Source organism: Giraffa tippelskirchi, chromosome X (genome assembly GCF_054371585.1).
Source record: "Giraffa tippelskirchi isolate mGirTip1 chromosome X, T2T-mGirTip1v1.2.pri, whole genome shotgun sequence".
Classification (NCBI taxonomy): domain Eukaryota; kingdom Metazoa; phylum Chordata; class Mammalia; order Artiodactyla; family Giraffidae; genus Giraffa; species Giraffa tippelskirchi.
Genome location: NC_137289.1, coordinates 142,334,415 through 142,359,882, shown reverse-complemented (window position 1 = coordinate 142,359,882; position 25,468 = coordinate 142,334,415). Strand labels below are relative to the sequence as shown.

Here is a 25,468-nt window from a genome sequence, read left to right as displayed (position 1 = left end):
CATTTGGTGATGTCCTTGTGTAGAGTTGTCTCTTGGGTTTTTAGAACAAGGTATTTGCTTCACTAGTAAATTCTACTAAACCTATATAGAAGAATCAATACCAACTCTTCTGAAACTCTTCCAGAAAATATAAAACATGTCCCAAATCATTTTATGAGGCAAGTATATCCCTAATATCAAACATCACAGGAAAAGAAAACTAGAGACTAATATTCCTTATGAATATAAATGAACCAACTCTCAAGAAAGTATTGACAAACTGAATCTACCAAGCATGTGAATGGTATTGTATGCTATAATCAAGTGAGATTTATTTCAGCAATGCAAAGTTGGTTCAACATATGAAAATGAACCAGGTATTCAACATATTAATAAAGGAAAAAAAAACACATAATTTTAATAGACACAAGAAACATTTGAGAAAATCCACTACACTCTTCTGGTAACAGTACCCAAGAAACTAGAAATAGAAGGCAGAAAGAGTTGGAATGTCTGAAAAGTTAGTGGGGATCACAGTAGTTTACACAAGACTACTCTCACTTCTGATACCAACTGTAATGTAAAGGGGTTTCCAAAACCACCCTTAGGTTTACTACAGTCACTCACAGAATTCACTGAAAGGTGTTATACTCAGCTATGATTTATTACTGAGAAAGGATTCAGATTAAAATCAGCCAAGGAAGAAAAACATATGGCAGAATCCAGGAAAGTACCAAATGTGAAGTGCATTACTTTCCCACCATCAGTACATGACAATGCTCATAAAGTATTGCCAACCAGGAAATCTCACCCAAAGACTGACGTTCAAAGTTTTTATTGGAGCTCCATCACTTAGGCCTGACCAGTTTATCACATGGTTCACCCCAGTCTCCAGTCTCTCCAGAGGTCTACAGATACTGTGTGACCCAAAGCCCCCAAACTAAATCATATTGTTCCAGTGTGACTCAAGGCATATAGGCAAACAAAGACACTCCAACCGACATGAAGATTACTTCTGAAAAATGAGGATAAAGGCCAGACCTTTCTTTGGGTAAAGTTAATTCTTCACAGAAGAGAATTTCCTAACCCTGATAAAAGACATCTGTGTAAAATGTCATCTTTGAAAACCCCCAGTTAGCATCATACTTAGTAAAAGAATGAATACTTCCCCCTAAGATCAGGAGCCAGATAAAGTTGTCAGCTCTTATCACTTAGATTGTCAGGGCACTTAGGCAAGAAAAAGAAAAACCATCCAGATTGGAAAAGAAGTCATACTATTCATATTTGAGCTGACATCTATATGGAGAATTTTAAGAAATACAAACCATACATACACAGAAGCCTGTTAGAACCAGTAAACGAGTTCAGCAAGGTGGCCTGATACAAAGTCAATACATGAAACCAATTGTGTTTCTATGCATTAGCAATGAATAACCCAAAATGATATTATATAATCATTCCAGTTGTAATAGTATCACAAAGAATAAAATACTTAGAAATAAAAATAATAAAAAGTTGAAGACTCATACACTGAAAACTATAAAACACCACTGAAGGGAATTCAAGATCTAGGTAAACATTCATGTCTTGTTCATGGATTAGAAGACCTATTAATTACTAAGATGGCACTGCTTCAGAGTTGATTTACACATTCAATGCAGTTTCTGTCAAAATCCCAACTGCTGCCTCCACTTTTTTTTTTAAACAGATTCAGACAAGTTTGTCCTTAAATTCATATGGAGATGCAAGAGACCCGGAATAATAAAAATAGTCTTGAATAAGAACAGTGAAATTGAGGAACTCACACCTCTTGATTTTATTAATTATTATTATTATTTTTTTGTTATTTTAAATTAGTTTATCTATTTTTTAACTTTACAATATTGTATTTGTTTTGCCATACATTGACATGAATCCACCATGGGTGTACATGTGTTCCCCTTCCAGAACCCCCGATTTTATTATTTTAAACTATTTTTAACTGATGATTTTTTTTTTATAATTTTATTTTTTTTTTATTTTTGGCTGTGCTGAGTCTGTCTTCACTGCTGTCTCGGAGAAGGCAATGGCACCCCACTCCAGTACTCTTGCCTGGCAAATCCCATGGACGGAGGAGCCTGGTAGGCTGAAGTCCATGGGGTCGCTAAGCGTCAGACACGACTGAGCGACTTCACTTTCACGTTTCACTTTCATGCATTGGAGAAGGAAATGGCAACCCACTCCAGTGTTCTTGCCTGGAGAATCCCAGGGACGGTGGAGCCTGGTGGGCTGTCGTCTGTGGGGTCGCACAGAGTCGGACACAACTAAAGCGACTTAGCAGCAGCAGCAGCACTGCTATCTGGGCTTTTCTCTAGTTAAGGAAAATGCGGGATGCCCTTCAGTTGCAGTGCATGAGCCTCTCATTGTGGTGACCCCTCTTGTTGCGGAACACTGGCTCTAGATTAGCTGCCTTCAGTAATCATGGCACACAGGCTCAGTAGTTTCAGCTCACAAACTCTAGAGCACTGGCTCAGTAGCTGCGGCACACAAGCCCAGTTGCCCCATGGCATGTGGAATCCTCCTAGGCCAGAAATTGACCCTGTGTCCCCTTCATTGGCAGGTGGATTCTTATCCACGGTGCCACCAGGAAAGTCCATCTCTTGATTTTAAAATTCACTATAAAGCATTAAGACATTGTGGTGTGAACATCGTAATAGAAATAAAGATCAGTAAAATAGAATTGAGAGTCCAGAAATAAACTCTAACATTTATGATTGATTTCTTGACAATGGTGCCAAGACAATTAAGTGGAGAAAGATTAGTCTTCTAAACAAATGATACTGGGACAACTCAGTATCAGCATTCAAAAGGATGAAGATGGACCTCGACCTTCCATCATCTACAAAAATGAACTCTAAATGGATCAGAGTTAAAACTATGAACATGTTAGAAAAACCATAGGGGTAAGTCATTGTGACCATGGAGTAGACAGTGGTTTCTTAGGTATGACCCCAAAAAGGCACAAGTAACAAAGGAATAGATATATTGTACTTTGTTAATATTGAAAACTTTTGTACCTTAAAGGATACCATCAAGAAGGTAAAAAGACAATTCTCAGAATGGAAGAAAATATTTACAAATCAGATATCAGAAAAGGGACTTGTGAGTAGAATATATAAAGAACCTCTATAATGCAACAATAAAATGACAAGTGGCCCAGTTGAAAAGGACAAAAGATTTTAATAGATAGTTTGCCAAAGAAAATATGCAAATGGGTGATAAACCCATAAAAGCTGCTCAACATCATTCAGTTCAGTTCAGTTGCTCAGTCGTGTCCGACTCTTTGCGACCCCATGAATCGCAGCACGCCAGGCCTCCCTGTCCATAACCAACTCCCAGAGTTTACCCAAAGCCATGTCCATCGAGTTGGTGATGCCATCCAACCATCTCATCCTCTGTCGTCCCCTTCTCCTCCTGCCCCCAATCCTTCCCAGCATTAGGGTCTATTCCAATGAGTAATGCAAATTAAGACCAAATGAGATACTGCTTCACACCTACTAGGATGGCTTTAATCAAAAAGAATAAAGTAACAAGTGTCCATATGATGTGGAGAATTTGGAACCCTCATACATTGTGGGTGAGAATGTTAAATAGTGCAGCCACTGGAAAAACAGTTGGCCATTCCTCAAAAAATTAAATACAGAGTTATCATGTGACCTAGCAGTTTCACTCCTAGGTATATGCCCCAGAGAATTGAAAACATGTGTCTACACAAAGAGCTCTACACAAAGGTTCATAGTAGCATTATTTATAATAGTGAAAAGTGGAAATAATCCAAAGTTCACCAGTTGATGAATGGATAAACAAATGTTCAGTTCAGTGGCTCAGTCATGTCCGACTCTTTGCAACTCCATGGACTGTGGCACGCCAGGCTTCCCTGTCCATCACCAGCTCCTGGAGCTTGCTCAAACTCATGTCCAAGTTGGTGATGCCATCCAACCATCTCATCCTCTATTGTCCCCTTCTCCCACCTTCAGTCTTTCCCAGCATCAGGGTCTTTTCCAGTGAGTCATTTCTTTGCATCAGGTGGCCAAAGTATTGGAGTTTCAACTTCAGCATCAGTCCTTCCAATGAATATTCAGAACTTATTTCCTTCAGGATGGACTGGTTGGATCTCCTTGCAGACCAAGGGATTCTCAAGAGCCTTCTCCAACACCACAGTTCAAAAGTATCAATTCTTGGGCATTCAGCTTTCTTTATAGTCCAATTCTCACATCCATACTTGACTACTGGAAAAACCACAGCTTTGACTTGAGACCTTTGTCAGCAAGTAATGTCTCTCTGCTTTTTAATATGCTGTCTAGGTTGGTTACACCTTTTTTCCCAAGGACCAAGCGGCTTTTAATTTCATGGCTGCAGTCACCATCTGCAGTGATTTTGGAGCCCAAGAAAATAAAGCCTCTCATTGTTTTTCCGTTGCTTCCCCAGCTGTTTGCCTTGGAATGATATGACCAGATGCCATGATCTTTGTTTTTTGAATATTGAATTTTAAGCCAACTTTTTCACTCCTCTTTCACTTTCATCAAGAGGCTCTTTAGTTCCTCTTCACTTTCTGCCATAAGGGTGGTATCATCTGTGTATCTGAGGTTATTGATAATAACAAATGCTAATAAACAGCAAATAACAGATGTTATGTAACCATAAAATGAAAAATTATTCAGCCATAAAAAGGAATTAAATATGATACATGCTCCATTACAGATGATCCTTAAAAACATGCTGAGTGAACAAAGCTAGTAGGAAATAAAAACATATTTATAAAAACACAGTTATAAAAATGGGCAAATCCATAAAGACAGAAACTAGATTAATGGTTGTCAGGGAGAAAGGAAGATAAGGAGAGATCGCCCATGGGTGAAGATTTCCTTTTGGGTGATGAAAATGTTCCAAAATTAGATAGTGGTGATGAGTTCCACAACTCTGAATATGCTAAGGAAAAATTATTGATGGATATACGTTAAAAAAGTGAATTTTATGGTATGTAAATTTTATCTCAATAAAAGCTGTTATAGCAAGTCAGCTTTAGCACTTCAGTTACTTTCAAGTACCATAGCTTCAGACATGCCAACTCAGACTTTTTAAGTTGAAATTAATGAAAATGTAAATGTTATGTAGAAAATTTTACACATAATTAGCCAAAGTAAAAATGCAATTTTCTGAACTACTGTTTAATGTTCATTATCATGCTGTTTTATTTCCTGACTTTTACATTGACGCTTTTGCAAATGTAATTCAGGATTTCTCTTTTAATTCCATTAAAATGTGCTTAGGAAGTCATGATGGAAAGAAGGTTAAAAAGTTTATCAGGATGGCATGATAGAACAAAATTGTAGTTACTAAATAGCTGTGTTTGATAATTTTATTCTTCAGTTCAGTCACTCAGTCATGTCCGACTCTTTGTGACCCCATGAACTGCAGCATGCCAGGCCTCCCTGTCCATCACCAACTCCCAGAGTCCACCCAAACCCATGTCCATTGAGTTGGTGATGCCATCCAACCATCTCATCCTCTGTCGTCCCCTTCTCCTCCTGCCTTCAATCTTTCCCAGCATCAGGGTCTTTTCCAATGAGTCAACTCTTCACATCAGGTGGCCAAAGTATTGGAGTTTCAGCTTCAACATCAGTCCTTCCAATGAACACCCAGGACTGATCTCCTTTAGGATGGACTGGTTGGATCTCCTTGCAGTCCAAGGGACTCTCAAGAGTCTTCTCCAACACCACAGTTCAAAAGCATCAATTCTTCGGCACTCAGCTTTCTTCACAGTCCAACTCTCACATCCATGCATGACCACTGGAAAAACCATAGCCTTGACTAGACGGACCTTTGTTGACAAAGTAATGTCTCTGCTTTTCAATATGCTATCTAGGTTGGTCATAACTTTCCTTTGAGATTCTATAATATTGTCATAACTCTAAGCTGCATGGCTTAGGAGAAAGGCACAGAAGTTTAAGGTTAGGGTGGAAAGTCTGGTGGAAAGAGAAGGGCTTTTTCTTTCTCTTCCTGACTTCCCATTTTAGGAGATTTTTCAGATTGGGGATTTATCAGAGAAGCATAAGGCAAATGACTCTTCCCATACTGTTGTACAGGTAGTGAATCACAATGCAGTTTGATTCATTGTCTGGAAATAGTAGAAGTCAGGATCATTGATGGATTTGTTCAGAGGCCAAACCGTAATAAGTTTGTTAATGAACATCAAGGCAATTTAATCCTCCAGAATCTTCTAGAACATTTGAAACCCATAAGGCACAGTTAAAATATAAATGCCTACAGGGATTCAGTTCAGTTCAGTTGCTCAGTCATGTCCGATTTTGTTACCCCATGGACTGCAGCACGCCAGGCTTCCCTGTCCATCACCATCCCATCCTCTGTCGTCCTCTTCTCCTCCCGCCTTCAGTCTTTCCCAGCATCAGGGTCTTTTCAAATGAGTCAGTTCTTCACATCAGGTGGCTAAAGTATTGGAGTTTCAGCTTCAGCATCAGTCCTTCCAATGAATATTCAGGACTGATTTCCTTTAGTATGGACTAGTTGGATCTCCTTGCAGTCCAAGTGACTCTCAAGAGCCTTCTCCAACACCACAGTTCAAAAGCATCAATTCTTAGGCATTCAGCTTTCTTTATAGTCCAATTCTCACATCCATACATGACTACTGGAAAAACCACAGCTTTGACTAGAGACCTTTGTCGGCAAGTAATGTCTCTGCTTTTTAATATGCTGTCTAAGTTGGTCATCACTTTTCTTCCAAGGAGCAGGCATCTTTTAATTTCATGACTGCAGTCACCATCTGCAGTGATTTTGGAGCCCAAGAAAAAATAGTCTCTCACTGTTTCCATTGTTTCCCCATCTATTTGCCAAGAAGTGATGGGACCAGATGCTATGATCTTAGTTTTCTGAATGATCTTAGTTTTCTGAATGTTGAGTTTTAAGGCAACTTTTTCACTCTCCTCTTTCACTTTCATCAAGAGGCTCTTTAGTTCTTTGCTTTCTGCCATAAGGGGTTAGAGAATGTGAATATAACTACCATGCCATGGAAAAATACATATTAACAGATTTTAGCCCAAACTAATCTCAGAGGACCTACATAAGCACATACGGTAAGTAAATCGAGAAAGAGAATGAAAGTAATTTAATACAGTGATTGTCTTTTTCTTCAGCTGCTTTCAAAATTGTGAAAACCTGGCTTGGTCCAGAAGCAGTGAGTTTGTTGAAATTTACGAGTAAAAATGACATCCAAGACTATGTCAGTGTAGAATACCTGCCTCCTCACATGGGTGGAACTGTAAGTACAGTACCTAAAACCTGTTTTTAAAATAAGACTGGGTCATGACATAAGAGGTTGTATTCTTTCCTCAACAAAAACAGAAAAGCAATATCTTAACATCCTAAGAAAAATTATAGGTACTGTTAAATAGCAACCAAAGTTATAGACATTTTTTATTAAAAATTTTGAATTGTTAAATTATTTTTGAATAGGTCATGTTTTTATATGATTTTAAACTGAAAGATACTCAGTAAAAGTATTCAAAAAGAAGTATTCAGTAAAAAGTCCTTGTACTACTATGGCTACCATCCTGTTCTCCTCTCTAGTTTAATTTCTTTTTTTTTTTTTTATTTCCAAGGATGTGTGTTACCTATATAAAAACTATACTAAATATGTAATATATAAACAACTATAGTATTCATATATATATATATAATTCTTTTTCCCTCCCATCATGGTTTTAACCAAGTAGTAGTTATACACTATTGTGTGTGCTGCTTTTTGCTTCACAAAATCTCTTAGAAATCATTCAAAATCATTATGTGATAAGCTGTCTTATTCTTGTTCATGGATGCATAGTATTCCACTGTCTAGAGATGAACCATAAATTGTTTAATGAGTGACTATAAATCACTTAATTGCCTTTTGATGTCTCTGTAGTTTGATTTTGGTTATTTACTGTTGAACAGTTTTTAATTTAAAAGTAAATATATAGTATAATATTTTTTGAAATGATCTTACTACTTACAAATAAGAGACCAGAAGTAAGTAGACATGTGTTAAATTTTTAGTACTCCATAGCAATGAAACATAATTGGATAATGACTTTTTTTTTTAATAAACTGTGAAACCTGTGGATTTTGTATGCTTTGGGTTAATTTGATTGTTAATACTTGAGTTATTTGACTTTTGCAATCTACTTTGTACTGGCAAAATTATGTCAACTATTATGTTCAACTAGAGTCAAAGGTGGAGAAGGAAATGGCAACCCACTCCAGTGTTCTTGCCTGGAGAATCCCAGGGATGGGGAGCCTGGTGGGCTTCCGTCTATGGGGTTGCACAGAGTCGGACACGACTAAAGCGACTTAGCAGCAGCAGCAGAATCAAAGGAGTAGCAAAATGAAAAGATTTTGTGTGTCCTTTTCTGTGTTTTCTTTCATTGGAAAAAAACCTTGAATTGGTAATTTTTGGAGGAAGTTATCGACCTTTTGTTTGTACAATACATCTGGAACCTATGAAAGACTGGGTAAAATATGTGAACCACAATTGACTCTCCATGAGAGTGGTGTATTATACAGAAAGTTCTCAGCAGCTTTTGGCAGCCAGCTAAGGATGATTTTAAGAAAAGAAAGGAAGAATAGTATGAGGTCCCTAGATAACACTTATGAACCGAGACTCAAATTTATTTATTTTAAAAAATATAAAATATATATATCCTTATGTCTCAGACTGTTTCCAGGCTATCACAACTGGACATAATCCTACAGAGAACTCCACAATACTTCAACTCACTGCAAAAGAAATTGGGTGGGATGACAGTAACAAAAATAGAATTTTTTTCATATAGAAAGTGAAAGAAAGAAAGTGAAGTCGCTTGGTCGTGTCCGACTCTTTGCGACCCCATGGACTGTAGCCTACCCGGCTCCTCCGTCCATGGGATTTTCCAGGCAAGAGTACTGAAGTGGGTTGCCATTTCCTTCTCCAGAGGATCTTCCGACCCAGGGAAGATAGAGACGTGCACAATTATTTCTTCAGCCAAACTGAACCTTAAACTGGTTATGAGTATCTTGATTCCTAGACATCTGAAAAACCAAATGAAAAGTCTCTTATTGCTGAATGATGGTCATTAAGGATGGTTTCAAAGATGTTTCTTTTTCTTCCCCTAAATATTGAATTATTTCTGTATTTTTTTTTTAACTTTTATTGTCAGTTTCAGGTGTACATCAAAATGAGTGAATCAGTTGTACATATATCCATTGTTTCAGATTCTTTTCCCATATAGGTTATTGCAGAGTGTTGAGTTCCCTATATTCAGTTCAGTTCAGTCGCTCAGTCGTGTCTGACTCTTTGCGACCCCATGAATTGCAGCACGCCAGGCCTCTCTGTCCATCACCAACTCCCGCAGTCTACCCAAACCCATGTCCATTGAGTCGGTGACGCCATCCAGCCATCTCATCCTCTGTCGTCCCCTTCTCCTCCTGCCCCCAATCCTACCCAGCATCAAGGTCTTTTCCAATGAGTCAACTCTTCGCATGAGGTGGCCAAAGTATTGGAGTTTCAGCTTCAACATCAGTCCTTCCAATGAACACCCAGGACTGATCTCCTTTAGGATGGATTGATTGGATCTCCTTGCAGTCCAAGCAACTCTCAAGAGTTCCCTATATAGTAGGTTGTTATTAGGTTGGTGCAAAAGTAATTGCAGTATTGCATTGTTGAACTTTGAATTTTTTTAAATATATATATTTTATTGAAGTGTGGTTGACTTACAGTGTTTCAGGTGCACAGCAAGGTGATTCAGTTATACAAATACACATATTTTTGAAATTTTTTTCTATCATAGGTTATTACAAGATATTGACTATAGTTCCATACGCTATACAGTAAAACTTTGTCACTTGTTGCATATCTATTTTTTTAATTAGAAATCTAGCATTCTAGTCATACTAAGTCAAACAGGTGGAATCAAAATGTCATAATTTTTTAGTTAGGCAAAAATTCATAAGTTTTCTAAAATATATATATATTACACATTTACATATGTGTATACAAAAGTTTCTCTACTACACTTAATAAAGGCTTGAGAAAGAGTATACGAAAAAAAGAAGAGATGGAAAAATTAGAGAACATAAACTAAATGAAATGGGGGCCCTGAATATGAAATAGAAAAAGTGAAATATACTAGATAAAACTAAAAGATCATCATATAGTCGAGTTGTTTTTAAACATGACTGCTCATTAGAAACATATCTGCAACTCTGGAGAGAAAAAGAAATACCTGAGCATTTGTATTTTTCAAAAAGTTTCAAGATAATTCTGATATGCATCTGGATTTTAAAAAGTGATTACAGGTTTTTTCTGTTAGATCCTAGTTTTGGTGATATAGAGTTCTATTATTTTCCTGTTGACCAATCATGATACAGTGGTATTAAGTGAGTAATATAATCACAAAAGTAAAAGATGTTTATCAGTTTTCACAGTCAATAGCCAGACAAAAAATAAAAGTTAGTTACAATTGCAAGCCATAATGGGAACATGATTAACTTAACAATATAAAATAATTACAATGGGAGAGGTCAAGCAGAGTGATGTGGTACATAGAAGTGCGTACATGCACATGTTTTCATCCACCCAGCCAGTCTGTCTTTTGGTTGGTGCATTTAATCTATTTACATTTAAAGTAATATTGATATGCATGATTTCAAAAGCTTTTTCTGCATCTACTAAGATAATTATGTGGTTTTTATTCTTCTGTTTGTTAATATGGTATATCACAGTGATTAATTGGCTTGCATTGAAGAATCCTTGCATCCCTGGGATAAATCCCACTTGATCATGATGTATTGTTGGATTTGGTTTGCTAGTATTTTGTTGAGGATTTTTGTGTCTGTTTATCCATGATGTTGGCATATAATTTTCTTTTTTTGTGCTTTGTCTGGTTTTGGTATCAAAGTGATAACCTTTTAAAAGGTGTTTGGAAGTTTTCCTTCCTCTGTAGGAGTTTCAGAAAAATAGGTGGTAACTCTTCTCTAAATGTGAGATATAATTCACCTGTGAAGCCATGTGGTCCTGGACTTTGTTGAGAGTTTTTAAAATCACAGTTTCAATATCACTTGATATTGGTCTGTTCACATTTTCTAGTTTGTCCTGGTTCAGTCTTGGAAGGTTGTGCCTTTTAAGAATTTGTCCATTTCTTCTAGATTGTCTGTTTTATTGGCACTTGTAGTAGTGTAGTAGTAGTCTCTCATGATCCTTTGTATTTCTGTGGTGCTTATAGTAATTTCTTTTTCATTTGTAATTGTACTGATTTGAGCCCTCCCGTTTTTTCATGATGAGTCTGACTAAAAGTTTATCAATTTTGTGTATCTTTTCAAAGACCCAGCTTTTAGTTTCATTCATCTATTTCTATTGTTTTGTCTCCATTTCATTTATTTCTACTCTGATCTTTATGATTTCTTTCCTTCTGCTAACTTTGGATTTTGTTTGTTCCTCTTTCTCTAGTTGCTTTAGGTGTAAGTTTAGGTTTATTTGAAATTTTTCTTGTTTTCTGTGGTAAGAATGTATTGCTATAAACTTCTCTTAGAATTGCTTTTGTTGCTTCGCATAGGGTTTAGATTGTCGTGTTTTCATTGTCATTAGTCTCTAGGTGTTTTTTTATTCTCTCTTTGATTTCTTCAGTGATCCATTGGTTTAGTAACATTGTTTAGCCTTCACGTGATTGTGTTGGTTTTTTTTTTACAGTTATTACATGTAATTTAATTCTAATCTTACAGTGTTTTATGGTCAGAAAAGATGCTTCACGTGATTTTGGTTTTCTTAAATTTACCAAGGCTTGATTTGTGGCCCAAGATGTGATGTATTCTAGAGAATGTTCCATGTGCACTTGAGAAGAAAGTGTATTCTGCTGCTTTTAGATGGAGTGTTCTGTAAGTATCAGTTGGGTTTATCTGGTCTAATGAGTCATTTAAGGCCTATGTTCCTTGTTGAATTTCTGTCTAGATGATTTGTCCATTGGTGAAAGTGGGATGTAAAGTCCTCCATTATTTTCTGTTTATTTGTTTATTCTCTATTTTTTACTGGGGTATAGCCAACTAACAATACTCTGATAGTTTCAGGTGAACAGTGAAGGGTGAAGTCTCCCACTATTGTGTTACTGTTGATTTCCCTTTTTATGGCTATTAGCATTTGCCTTATATATTGAGGGTCTCTATGTTGAGTGCTTATATATTTATATTGTTATATCTTCTTGGATTGATCCCTTGATCATTGTGTAGTGTCTTTGTTTGTCTTTTATAACAGTATCTATTTTAAAGTCTGTTTTATCTGATATGAGTATTGCCACTCCAGCTTTCTTTTCATTTCTATTTGCATAGAATATCTTTTTCCATCCCTTCACTTTCAGTCTGTATGTGTTCCTAGGTCTGAAATGGGTCTCTTATAGATAGCATATATATGAATCTTATTTTTATATCCATTCAGGCAGTTTGTGTCTTTTAGTTGAAGCACTTAACCTATTTACATTTAAGGTAATTATTGATATGTATATTCTTATTGCCATTTTTTAAAATTCTTTTGAAGTTGTTTTTGTAGGTCTTTTTCCCTCCTGTCTTGTTCTCTTCTTGTGATTTAGTGTTTGTATTGCTTTTTATTTGGTGTGTGTATCTATTGTGTATCTGTTGTAGTTTTTTGGTTCACATTTCCCATAACGTTTTTTTTTAATATTATTTAATTTTTATTGCTCTGGGTCTTCACTGCTGTGCACAGGCTTTCTCTAGTTGCAGAGAGTGTGGGCTACTCTGTAGTTGCAGTGTGCAGGCTTCTCATTGCAGTGGCTTCTCTTGTTGCAGAGCATGGGCTCTAGAGTGCACAGGCTTCAGTAGTTGAGGCATGTGGGCTCAATAGTTAAAGCTTATGGGCTCTAGAACAGAGTAGTTGTGGCACATGGGCATTAGTTGCCAGCGGTATGTGGAATCTTCCTGGATCGGGGATCGAACCTGTGTTTCCTGCATTGGCAGGCAGATTTTTATCTACCACACCACCAGGGAAGTCTTCCCATAATGTTTTGATATAGCAGTCTATCTATCTATATATGTATATATATACACAACATTGTTTTAAGTTGCTGTTCTCTTAATTTCAAATACATTGCCCATTTTCTGCATTTGTACTCTCCTCACAGTTGCCGGTTTTGATACCATATTTGTGTGTGGATGATTTCCTACTTTTACTGTATGTTTACTGGTAAGCTTTCCCATGTGGATTTTCCTATTTCTAGGTGTGGCTTTTTTTTTTTTTTTTACACCTAAAGAAGTACCTTTAGCATTTGTTGCAAAGCTGGTTTGGTGATTCTGAATTCGCTTAGCTTTTGCTTGTCTGTAACGCTTTTCATTTCTTTGTGGAGTCTGAACAAGAGCCTTGCTGGTTAGAGTGTTTTTGGCTGGAGATTTTCTCCCTTTTGTCAGTTTGAATATATCATGCTACTCTCTTCTGGCCTGCAGAGTTTCTGCTAAAAAATCAGCTGATAACTTTATGGGAATTCTCTTGTATGTTATTTGTTGCTTTTCCCTTGCTGCTTTCAATATTTTTTCTCTGTATTTTAATTTTTGTCAGTTTGATTAACATGTATCTCAGGGTGTTCCTCCTTGGATTTATCCTGCCAGGGACTCTCTACACTTCCTGCTCTTGGGTGACTATTTCCTTTCTCAGGGGAAATTTCGGCTGTAAGGGAAAGGGAAAGGGAAGTCGCTCAGTCATGTCCGACTCTTTGCGACCCCGTGGACTGTAGCCTACCAGGCTCCTCCGTCCATGGGATTCTCCAGGCAAGAATACTGGAGTGGTTTGCCATTTCCTGGCTGTAATGTCTTCAAATAGTTTCTCAGGCCCTTTCCCTCTTTCTTTCTCATTTCTTATCGTTTTTCATTCTATTTTTGTTTGTTCTGCAGCCATGATTTCCACCACTCTGTCTTCCAGTTCATTTATTCATTCTCTGCCTTAGTTATTCTGCTATTAATTCCTTCTAGTATATTTTTAATTTGTATTGTGGTTTTTGATTTTTAGATTTTTTTTTAAAATTATTTATTTTTGGCTGGACTGAATCTTTGTTGCTTTGTGTGGGGTTTCTCTAGTTGCAGCAAGCAGGGGCTACTCTTCATTGCAGTACATGGGCTTATCGTTGTGGTGGATTCTCTAGTTGCAGCAAGCAGGGGCTACTCTTCATTGCAGTACATGGGCTTATCGTTGTGGTGGATTCTCTTGTTGCGGAGCACAGGCTCTAGGCACACAGGCTTCAGTAGTTGTGGCACATAGGCCCAGTACTTGTTGTTCGCAGGCTCTAGAGTGCACCAGCTTCAGTAGTTGTGGCACATGGACTTAGTTGCTCCCTGGCATGTGGAATCTTCCCCAACCAGGGGCTGAACTCATATTGTCTCTATGGACAGGTGGATTCCTATCCACTGCACCATTAGGAAATTCCCAATTATTGAATTGCTTACCTCTAATTCTCTAAATCTTTTATCTCTTTGTTAAACATTTCTTACATTTTCTTGGTGTGTGCCATTCTTTTCCCAAGATTTTAGATCATCTTTACTATCATTACTCTGAATTCTTTTTCAGCTCGATTGCCTACTTCCTCTTCATTTAGTTGTTCTTGTGGGTTTTTATCTTGTTCCTTCATCTGAAACATATTTCTGTGTCATCTTATTGTGTCTCACCTTCTGTGCTTGTCATCTCCTTCACACAGGCTACAGGATCCTAGTTCTTCTTGTTTCTGGTGCCTGCCCTCAGTGGGCAGGGCCATGTCAAGGGGTGTGTTTAGAGGCGGCTTTGAGCTCAGTAAGGGCTTCACTTGTGGCTCAGGTGGTAAAGAATCCGTCTGCAGTGTGGGAGACCTGGGTTCGATCCCTGGGTTGGAAAGATCCCCTGGAGAAGGGAACGGCTACCCACTCCAGTATTCTGGCCTGGAGAATTCCAAGGACTGTATAGTCCATGGGGTTGCAAAAAGTCGGACACGACTGAGCGACTTTCACTTAACTTCACTTGAGCTCAGTAGACTTGAGGCAGCCTGTCTGTTGCTGGGTGGCACTGTGTTCCTGTCTTGTTGATTGTTTGGCCTGAAGAGTTTCAGCTCTGGAACCTGCAGACTGTTGGATGGAGCCAGGTCTTGGTGCCAAAACGGGGATCTCCCTCTGGGAAAGCTCATACCCATCAATATTCCCTGAGGCCTCTGCCACCAGTATTCTTGCCTCCATAGGGAGCCACAGCCAACCTGCACCTCACCAGGAGACTATCCAAGACCCATAAGTAGGTCTAGACTCTTATGGAGTCATTGCTTTGCCCTGGGGCCCAGTTTTTGAGACCTTGTGTTTACTCTCCAAGAGTGAAGAATCTGTCTTCCCCTGTCCCTGTGGAGCCTCCTCAGGCAGTAGACTACTGGGGCAGTGGTCAGGGTGTGTGGACCACTGAGGAGGTAGCCCCTCCTGGAGCCCACCAAGGCAAAGGTCAACACATGTTGAAAGAGCCTGCAGTGACAGCCTCACCCTTTACATGCCTCTGAACAATGGCACTTGGCTTCTATGGCGTCCCAGGCTTTTTCCACAAATATTCCTGGTTGTAGAGCTCCACCCTCCCATCCGTTCAGGCTTTCTCCTCACCACTAGCAGCAGGCTTTCCCCAGGTCTGCTCTCTGCAGACCCACTGTTCCAGCATCCAGCCCCTGTTCGCACCTGCAGGCACATCTCAGGCTGGGGTGCACAGGGTTATGGCATGGACCACCTGTGGAGGTCTCACTCTGTCCTGCCTGCCACAGACTGATTGCTGTGTTCTCTGAGCCCATGAAGCTCTTCTCCTCTCCCAGCTGATATCCCTGCCAATGAGGGGGCTTCCCCAGGTACAGGAACCTCTCCTTTCTTGCACCTCCCTCCTTGGGGTGCAAGATCTCATCCAGCTTCCTGATTTTTCTCTCTTTCTTTCATTCTACCTGGTTATGCAGAGATCTTTGTTGTCCTTTCAGCTGTCCAAAGTCCTCTTCTAGTGTTTAGCATGTACTGAGAATTGTTCCATTTGTAGGTGTATTCTTGATGTATTCATGGGACGAGGTGAGCTCCATGTCCTCCTAGTCTGCCATCTAGACTCCTCCCCCTGAAGCACTATGTTAAACTTCATGTTTCCTGCTTTCCTCTTCTGAGGCTTTATATTTCACTTTGAAACCTAGAAAAACAAAGTATGGTTCATTTCAAAAAGTATGTTTCATTTCAAATACTGCCCTTGGTTAAAGTAACTATTTGATTGGTTTGTTCTGTTAAATAATTTGCCAATACAGTTGTTGTTTCTTAAAAGTAGTTTTTACTACATGCTATTAATTTTATTTTTATGGGTAGAAGAAGGTATTTTATTTCCCTTCTCTGTTGTTGGAGATTTCCTCAGAATTGTAGTTATAATGGTAATAGGACTTACTGTTCATTACAGTACATTTTTCCCCTGAATACATACACACTTCCTTAAATAAAGGAAATGATACCAAAGGCTGAAAATTACAACAGCACAATGAAAATTAAAACTATGTCTACTTTTCCAAATCACTGCCACTGCAATTCCCCCAAGCAGTCACTGTTTCAGAGTTTTTTCTTCTAGAAATACTCAGTCCATTGTTGTTGTTTTTTAATGTAGTCATTATATGCTATTTAGTGTATTATTCTGTTGTGTTTTTTTCATATCATTTATTTTTAGGTCATGCCATATTGATTGCTAGAGATCTAATAGATTCTTTAAACCATTGCAGAATATTCCATTGTGTGGATCTAATGATGTATTATTATTCTGTTCTCTTTTAAAGTACCATTAATTTTCTAATCTTTTACCATTACTAACACTGATTCAGTGAATATTCTCATAATGAATTCTTAATACATGGAAGCAGCAGTATCTGCAGAAGATAAACTCCTTGAATTGAAATCATTAGGTCAGTCGTTACATTTGGTTTAAACTTCAGTAGCTGATTTGTGATACCTGTTACCAATTTCCCTGTAAAGACACTGTGCCTATTTAATGTGTGAGAATGCTTGAATCACATCCTTGCCAACACCACCTATTTTCCTTATTTTAATCTTTGTCAGTCTCAGGTGAAAAATACTTAACTATGGTTTGAATTTGCATTTTTTTATTGTAAGTGATGTTGAGCATTTTTTAATGGTTTAAAAGGCAATCTTTTTTTTTCTATGAACTCTCCATCATTCCTTTATTCCTTATTTTGTTGAGTTGTTACTCTTTTCTTGTTGATTTTTCTATATTAAGAAAAAGTGGGTTTTGTTTCTATTATATGTGATACATATTTTCCCAGTTATGGACTTTTAAAAAATGCTTTGTTTTTTAAGGTTTTTTTTTTTAATTTGTGGTTGATTGATTTATTGGTTGGGTTTTGTTTGTGTTGCCATTCAGAAATGTTTCCCTTTATTGTTTATTTTCTATTGGACTATAGTTGATTTACAATGCTTATTGAAAGCGAAAATGAAAGTTGCTTGGTCGTGTCTGACTCTTTGCGACCCCATGGACTATACATTCTCCAGGCCAGAATACTGGAGTGGGTAGCTTTTCCCTTCTCCAGGAGATCTTCCCAACCCAGGGATCGAACCCAGGTCTCCCTCATTGCAGGCGGATTCTTTACCAGCTGAGCCACAAGGGAAGCCAAAGAATACTAGAGTGGGTAGCCTATCCCTTCTCCAATGGATCTTCCTGACCCAGGAATCAAATGGGTCTCCTGCATTACACGCAGTTGCTTAACCAGCTGAGCTACCAGGGAAGCCTTAAACTGCTGCCCACCCCCAACTAGAGAGTAGTTGTTGTTGTTTAGTAGCTAAGTCATATCTGACTCTTTTGCAACCCCATGGACTGTAGCCCGCCAGGCTCCTCCATCCATGGGATTCTCCAGGCAAGAATACTGGAGTGGGTTGCCATTCCCTTCTCCAGGGGATCTTCCCAACCCAGGGATCAAACCTGGGTGTCCTGCATTAGAGGCGGATTCTCTAGCACTGAGCCACAGTTCAGGTATACAGCAAAGTGATTCAATTATACATACACATGTATCTATTCTTCAAGTTATTTTCCTATTTAGGTTATTATAGAATATTGAGTAGAGTTCCCTGTGCTGTACAGTAGATATTTGTTCATTATTTATTGTATTTTATTATTTATTTTTTAATTAAAGGATAATTGCTTTACAGAATTTTGTTGTTTTCTGTCAAACATCAACATGAATCAGCCTAGGTGTGCATATGTCCCCTCCCATTTATTTTATTTTTTTTTAATCGATTTATTTTAGTTGGGGGCTAATTACTTTACAATATTGTAGTGGTTTTTGCCATACATTGACATGAATCAGCCATGGGTTTACATGTGTTCCCCATCCTGAACCCCCCTCCCACCTCCCTCCCCATCCCATCCCTCTCCCTTTATTTATTTTAAATACAGTAGTGTGTATGTCAATCCCAAACTTCCAATTTATTCCTCCCCTCCTATCTTTTCCCTTTTGTTACCATAAGTTTGATTTCTAAGTCTATGAGCTTGTTTCTGTTTTGTAAATAAGTTCAATTGTATTATTTTTTTTTAGATTTTGCATATAAGTGATATCATATGATATTTATCTTTCTCTGACTGACTTCACTTAGTATGATCGTCCCAGGTCCATCTATACTTCTGCAAATGGCATAATTTCCTTATTTTTAATGGCTGAGTAATACTGAGCAACTGGACTCAACTCTCAACTTACCATCTCACAATTTTCCTTTCTCTGCTCCTCTGAGCCTAGGTGTTGAGGAGTAAAATTTCTACTCTGCCTCTCATTGATTATCTGGAGAAATAGCCTGCTATCCAAATTTCAGTATGACAAAGAGCATGAAAGGTGACATAGAAATCCAAACTAATGCATATATATGGAATTTGAAAGATGGTAACGATAACCCTATATGCGAGACAGAATAAGAGACACAGATGCATAGAACAATTTTATGGACTCTGAGGGAGAAGGTGAGGGTGGGACGTTCTGGGAGAATAGCATTGAAACATGTATATTATCATATGTGAAACAGAACACCATTCCATGTTCGATGCATGAGACAAGGGCTCAGGGCTGGGGCAATGGGATGACCCAGAGGGATGGGATGGGGAGAGAGGTGGGTGGGGGGTCCAGGAAGGGGAACACATGTAAACCCATGGCTGATTCATGTCAATGTATGGCAAAAACTATTACAATATTGTAAAGTAATTAGCCCCCAACTAAAATAAATAAATTTATAAAAATAAATAAATAAAATAGATACTAGGACATTAAAAAAAAAAAAAAGAAATCCAAAATCCTTTCCTTTTAGAAAGTGGACAGAGTTCCAGTTTCTGGTTTTGCACATTAGATGCTTGGAAGTTGCTACCTTGTCCTAAAGTAAAAAGCTGAAGAGAGTGATGACAGCAACAGCTCTTCTTGAATTCATAAGAGAGGGGTAGACACAAGGCAGACTACTTACACAGTCAAGTCTATGTAGGGGGTCTCAGTTTTCCAGAGTAGAGACTCACAAAGCAGAAACCACTGCAGGAGTTAAAAACCTAAATGGCAATTGATGGATTGCTGGAGGCTCACTGGAAAATTCTCAGAGTTAACAACTCCGGGGGATCCAGGCACAGGAGGGCCCCCACAACACTGTGACGTTTACCTCCAGGAGCTCCACCAGATTTCTACAGTAAATACTAGGGAAAAATCTCCTAGAACTTCCTGCAGGGGGAGCTGGAAGAAGAGCCATTTTGACATACACCAGAGGACTCAGTTCTTCTGCCATCAGAGGAAACCAGTTAACCAGAGCCTACCCTCCTGTGGCATTATTATCAGAACCTAACTGACCCAGACAGCATATTAAAAAGCAGAGACATTACTTTACCAACAAAGGTCTGTCTAGTCAAAGCTATGGTTTGTCCAGTAGTCATGTGTGGATATGAGAATTGGACTATAAAGAAAACTGAGCACTGAAGAATTGATGCTTTTGAACTGTGGGTGTTGGAGAAGACTCTTGAGAATCCCTTGGATTGCAAGGAGATCCAACCAGTCCATCCTAAAGGAAATCAGTCCTCAGTATTCATTGGAAGGACTGATGCTGAAGCTGAAACTCCAATACTTTGGCCACCTGATGCAAAGAGCTGACTCATTGGAAAAGACTGATGCTGGGAAAGATTGAAGGTGGGAGGAGAAGGGGACGACAGAAGATAAGATGGTTGGGTGGCATCACCGACTCAATGGACACGAATTTGAGCAAGCTCTGGGAGTTGGTGATGGACAGGGAAGCCTGGTGTGCTGCAGTCCTTGGGGTCACAAAGAGTTAGACATGACTGAGCAACTGAACTGACTGAATATTCTATTGAATATTTGTACCATATCTTCTTTATTTATTTCTCTGTCAGTGGACATTTAGGTTGCTTCCAGGTCTTGGCTATTGTAAACAGTGCTTTGGTGAATATTGGGGTGCATGTAACCTTTTGAACATGGCTTTTTCCTAATATATGCTCAGGAGTGGGATTGCTGGATCATATGGTAGCTCTGTTTTTTGTTTTTTTAAGGAACCTCCATACTGTTCTCCATAGTGGCTATCCCAATTTACATTCCCACCAACAATTCATGGGGATTCCCTTTTCTTCAAACCCACTCCAGCATTTACTGTTTGCAGACTTTTCGATGATGTCCATTTTGATTGGTGTGAGTTGATCATAGTTTTTTTGTTAATTTCTTTTTTAATTGGAGGATAATTTCTTTACAGAGTTGTGATTTCTGCCATACAACATTGCAAATCAGTCATAACTATGCATGCACACACACACATATACACATATCCCCTCCCTCCCACCCCCTCATCCCCTCCTCTAGGTTGTCACAGAGCACCAGGCTGGGCTCCCTATGTTATATAGCAGTTTCACACTAGCTCCCTGTGTTACACATGGTGGTGTATATATGTCAGTGCTATTTTCTCAATTCATTCCACCCTTTCCTTCCCCCAGTGTGTCCACAAGTGCATTCTCTTCATCTGCATCTCCATTCCTTCCCTGCAAATAGGTTCAATAGTAGCATTTTTCTAGATTCCATATATATGTGTTAATATATGGTATTTGTTTTTCACTGTCTGACTTACTTCACTCTGTATACAGGCTTCAGGTTCATCCACTTCAGTTCAGCTGATTCACATTTGTTCCTTATTGTGGCTGTAGGCTGCAGACCCATGGGGTCGCTAGGAGTCGGACATGACTGAGCGACTTCACTTTCACTTTTCACTTTCATGCACTGGAGAAGGAAATGGCAACCCACTCCAGTGTTCTTGCCTGGAGAATCCCAGGGATGGCAGAGCCTGGTGGGCTGCCGTCTATGGGGTCACACAGAGTCGGACACAACTGAGGTGACTTAGCAGCAGTAGCAGTAGCAATATTCCTTTGTATATATGTACTGCAACTTCTTTACCCATTCATCTGTTGATGGACATCTAGGTTGCTTCATGTCCTAGCTTTTGTAAACAGTGCTGCAGTGAACATTGGGATATGTGTGTCTTTTTGAATTGTAGTTTTCTCAGGGTGTATGCTCAGTAGTGGGATTGCTGGGTCATATGGTACTTTTATTCCTAGTTTGTTTATTTTAAAGGAATCTTTATATTGGTCTCCATAGTGGCTTCATCAGTTTACATTCCCTCCAACAGTGTAGGAGGATTCCTTTTTCTCCACATCCTCTCCAACATTTGTTGTAGAATTTGTTGTTGTTGTTGTAGACTTTTTGATGATAGCCATTTTGACCAGTGTGAGGTGATACCTCATTATATTTTTGATTTGCATTTCTTTAATATTTGATGATCTAGAACATCTTTTAATGTGTTTATTGGTCATGTGTCTGCCTTCTTTGGAGAAATGTCTATTTAGGTCTTCTGCCCTTTTTTTGATTGGGTCATTTTTTTTGATAATGAGCTGCATGAGCAGCTTTTATATCTTGGAGATTAATCCTTTGTCAGTTGCCTCATTTGCAATTATTTTCTCCCATACAATATTGTCTTTTCACTTTTTTTATAGTTTCCTTTGCTGTGTAAAAGCTTTTTGGTTTTATTATGTCCCATTTGTTTATTTTGTTTTCCTATCCATTACTCCAGAAGGTGGGTCAAAGAGGATCTTGCCGTGATTTATGTCAGAGTGGTCTATGTTTTCCTCTTAAAGAGTTTTATAGCTTCTGGCCTTACATTTAAGTCTTTAATCCATTTTAAGTTTGTTTCTTGTATAGTGTTAGGAGGTGTTCTGATTTCATTCTTTTACATATGGCTGTCCAGTTTTCCCATCACCATTTATTGAAGAGGCTGTTTTTTCTCCATTGTATATTTTTGCCTCCTTTGTCAAAGATAAACCCATGCACCTATGGGCACTGTATTTCTGGGATTTCTGCTTATTCCATTTGTCTATATTTCTGTTTTTGTGCCAGTACCGTACTGTCTTAATGACTGTAGCTTTGTAGACTAGTCTGAAGTCAGAAAGGATTATTCTTCCAGCTCTGTTTTTCTTTCTCAAGATTGCTTTGGCTATTAGGGATCTTTTGTGTTTCCATACGAACTGTAAAATTTTTTTCTTCTAGTTCTGTAAAAAATGCCATTGGTAATTTGATAGAGATTGCATTGAATCTTAATAATTTGGTAATTGCATTGGTAATTTGATAGTGGATTGTTTTGAGTAGGATAGTCATTTTCCCAATATAGATTCTTCCAAGAACATGATGTATCTCCCCATCTGTGTCCTCTTTGATTTCTTTCATCAGTGTTTTAGTTTTCTGCATATAGATCTTTTGTCTCTTTAGGTAGGTTTATACCTAGGTATTTTATTCTTTTTGTTGCAGTGGTGAATGAGATTGTTTCCTTAATTTCTTTTTTTGTTTTTTTCATTGTTAGTGTATAGGAATGCAAGGAATTTCTGTGTATTAATTTTATATCCTGCTACATTACTAAATTCATTGATGAGCTCTAGAAATTTTCTGGTGGCATTGTTAGGGTTTTCTATGTATAGTATCATGTCATCTGCAAACAGTGAGAGTTTTACCTCTTTTTTTACAATCTGGATTCCTTTTATTTTCTTTTCCTCTAATTGCCATGACTAGGACTTCCGAAACTATTTTGAATAGTAATGGTGGGAGTGGAAACCCTTATCTTGTTCCTGATCTTAGAGGAATATCTTGTAGTTTTTATTTGCATGTCTCTAATAATTAACAGTGTCGAACATCTTTTCTTGTGCCTCTTGGCTCTTCATGATTCTTCTTTGGAGAATTGTCTATATACGTCTTCTGCCCATGTTTTGATTGGGTTGTTTGGGTTTTTTAATATTGAGCTGCATGAGCTCTTTACAGAGATTAATCCCTTGTCAGTCACATCATTTGCAAATGTTTTCTTCCATTCTGTGGGTTGTCTTTTCGCTTTGTTCATGGTTTTCTTTGCTGTGCAAAAGGTTTTCAGTTTTATTTGGTCCAATTTGTTTATTTTTGTTTTTATTTCCATGACTGTAGGTGTCAGCTTGTAAAAGATATTGCTGCAATTTATGTCAAAGAATGTTCTGATATGTTTTCCTCTAGGAGTTTAATAGTACTCTCTTACATTTAGGTCTTTAATCCATTTTGAGTTTATTTTTGTGTATGGTTTTAAAGAATGTTCTAATTTCATTCTTTTACATGTAACTGTCCAGTTTTCCCAGCACCATTTGTTGAAGAGATTTTTTTTTCCAACTTTTAGTCTTAACATCCTTTGTTGTAGATTAATTGACTATACATGTGTGGGTTTATTTCTGTACTTTTGTTCCATTGATCTGTATTTCTCTTTTTGTGCCAGTACCATGCTATTTTGATAACTGGTAGCTTTGTAGTATAGTCTCATGATTGATTTGGCTATTGGGGTCTTTTCTGCCTCCACACAGATTTTTAAATTTTTGTTCTAGGTTGCAAAAAAATGCCATTGGTAATTTGATAGGGATTGCATTGAATCTGTAGATTACCTTGGGTAGTATAGTCATTTTGACAGGGTTGATTCTTCCAGTCAAAAAATATGCTATATTTTTCCTTCTGTTTGTTTCATATTTGATTTCTTTCATCAGCATCTTACAGTTTTCGGAGTATACAACTTTTGCCTCCTTATGTAGGTTTATTACTAGGCATTTTTCTTCTTTTTGATGTGATGAAGATGGGATTGTTTCCTTAATTTCTCTTCTGATCTTTCATTGTTAGTGTATAGAAATGCAAATTTCTATGTATTAGTTTTGTATACTGCAACTTTACCAAATTCATTGATGACCTCTAGTAGTTTTCTGGAAGCATCTTTAGGGTTTTCTATGTATAGTATCATATCATCTTCAAACAGTGACAGCTTTACTTTTCCAATTTATATTCCTTTTTCTTCTCTAATTTCTGTGTCTAGGACTTCTGAAACTATGTTGTATAAAAGTGATAGTGAATATTCTTGCCTTGTTCTCATCTTAGAGGAAGTGCTTTCAGTTTTCATGTTAGCTATAGGTTTGTCATAGGTGACTTTTATTACTTTGAGAAATGTTCCCTTTATGACTACTTCTTGGAGAGTTTTTTCTATCATAAATGGGTGACTTTTTAAAATTTTATTTTTAATTGGAAGATAATTGCTTTACAATGTTTTGTCACTTTACGCCATACAATAACCTCAATCAGTCATAAATATACGTATATCACTCCCTCTTGAACCTCTCTCCCACCCCCATCCATCCTATCCCTCTAGCTTGTCATAGAGCACCAGGTTGAACTCCCTTTGTTATGCAGCAACTTCTCACTTGCTAGCTATGTTACACATGGGAATGTATATGTTTCAGTGCTACTCTCTCAATTTGTCACACCCTCTCCTTCCCCCACTGTATCCACAAGTCTGTTCTCTACATCTGTCTCTATTCCTGCCCTGCAAATAGATTCATTAGTACCATTTTTTGACATTTCACATATAAGGGTTAATACACAATATTTGTTTTTCTCTGTCTGAATTACTTCACTCTGTATCAGGATCTAGGTTCATCCACCTCAAGTCACTTGACTAAAATTTGTTCCTTTTTATGGCTGAATAATATTCTATTTATGTACCACAACTTATTTATCCATTCATCTGTCAACAGACATCTAGGTTGCTTCCATTATTGTAAATAATGTTGCAGGGAACTTTGGGGTACATGTGTCTTTTTGAATAATGGTTTTCTCAGGGTATACGCCCAGTAGTAGGATTGCTAGATCATTGTTGTTGTTGTTCAGTCGCTCAGTTGTTTCTCTTTCAACCCCATGGACTGCAGCACGCCAGACTTCCCTGTCCTTCATCATCTCCAGAGATTGCTCAAACTCATGTCCATTGAGTCGGTGATGCCATCCAACCATCTCGTCCTCTGTCTTCCTCTTCTCCTGTCTTCAATCTTCCCCAGCGTCACGGTCTTTTCTGTTGA

At 38.0% G+C, this 25,468-nt stretch overlaps 1 protein-coding gene and 1 long non-coding RNA gene across 3 annotated transcripts in view; one reads left to right on the top strand and one right to left on the bottom strand.

The window, feature by feature from the left end:
- MOSPD2 (motile sperm domain containing 2) overlaps positions 1–25,468 on the top strand; it is a 95,281-nt gene that overhangs the window by 34,199 nt on the left and 35,614 nt on the right. For both annotated transcript variants that reach the window (XM_081565317.1, XM_081565316.1), the window contains exon 8: positions 7,170–7,294. In XM_081565317.1, coding sequence (XP_081421443.1) covers positions 7,170–7,294 — 125 coding nt within the window. The remainder of the gene's footprint in view (positions 1–7,169; positions 7,295–25,468) is intronic.
- LOC145536275 (uncharacterized) overlaps positions 1–25,468 on the bottom strand; it is a 93,597-nt gene that overhangs the window by 34,192 nt on the left and 33,937 nt on the right. The gene's annotated exons all lie outside the window — the stretch shown is intronic.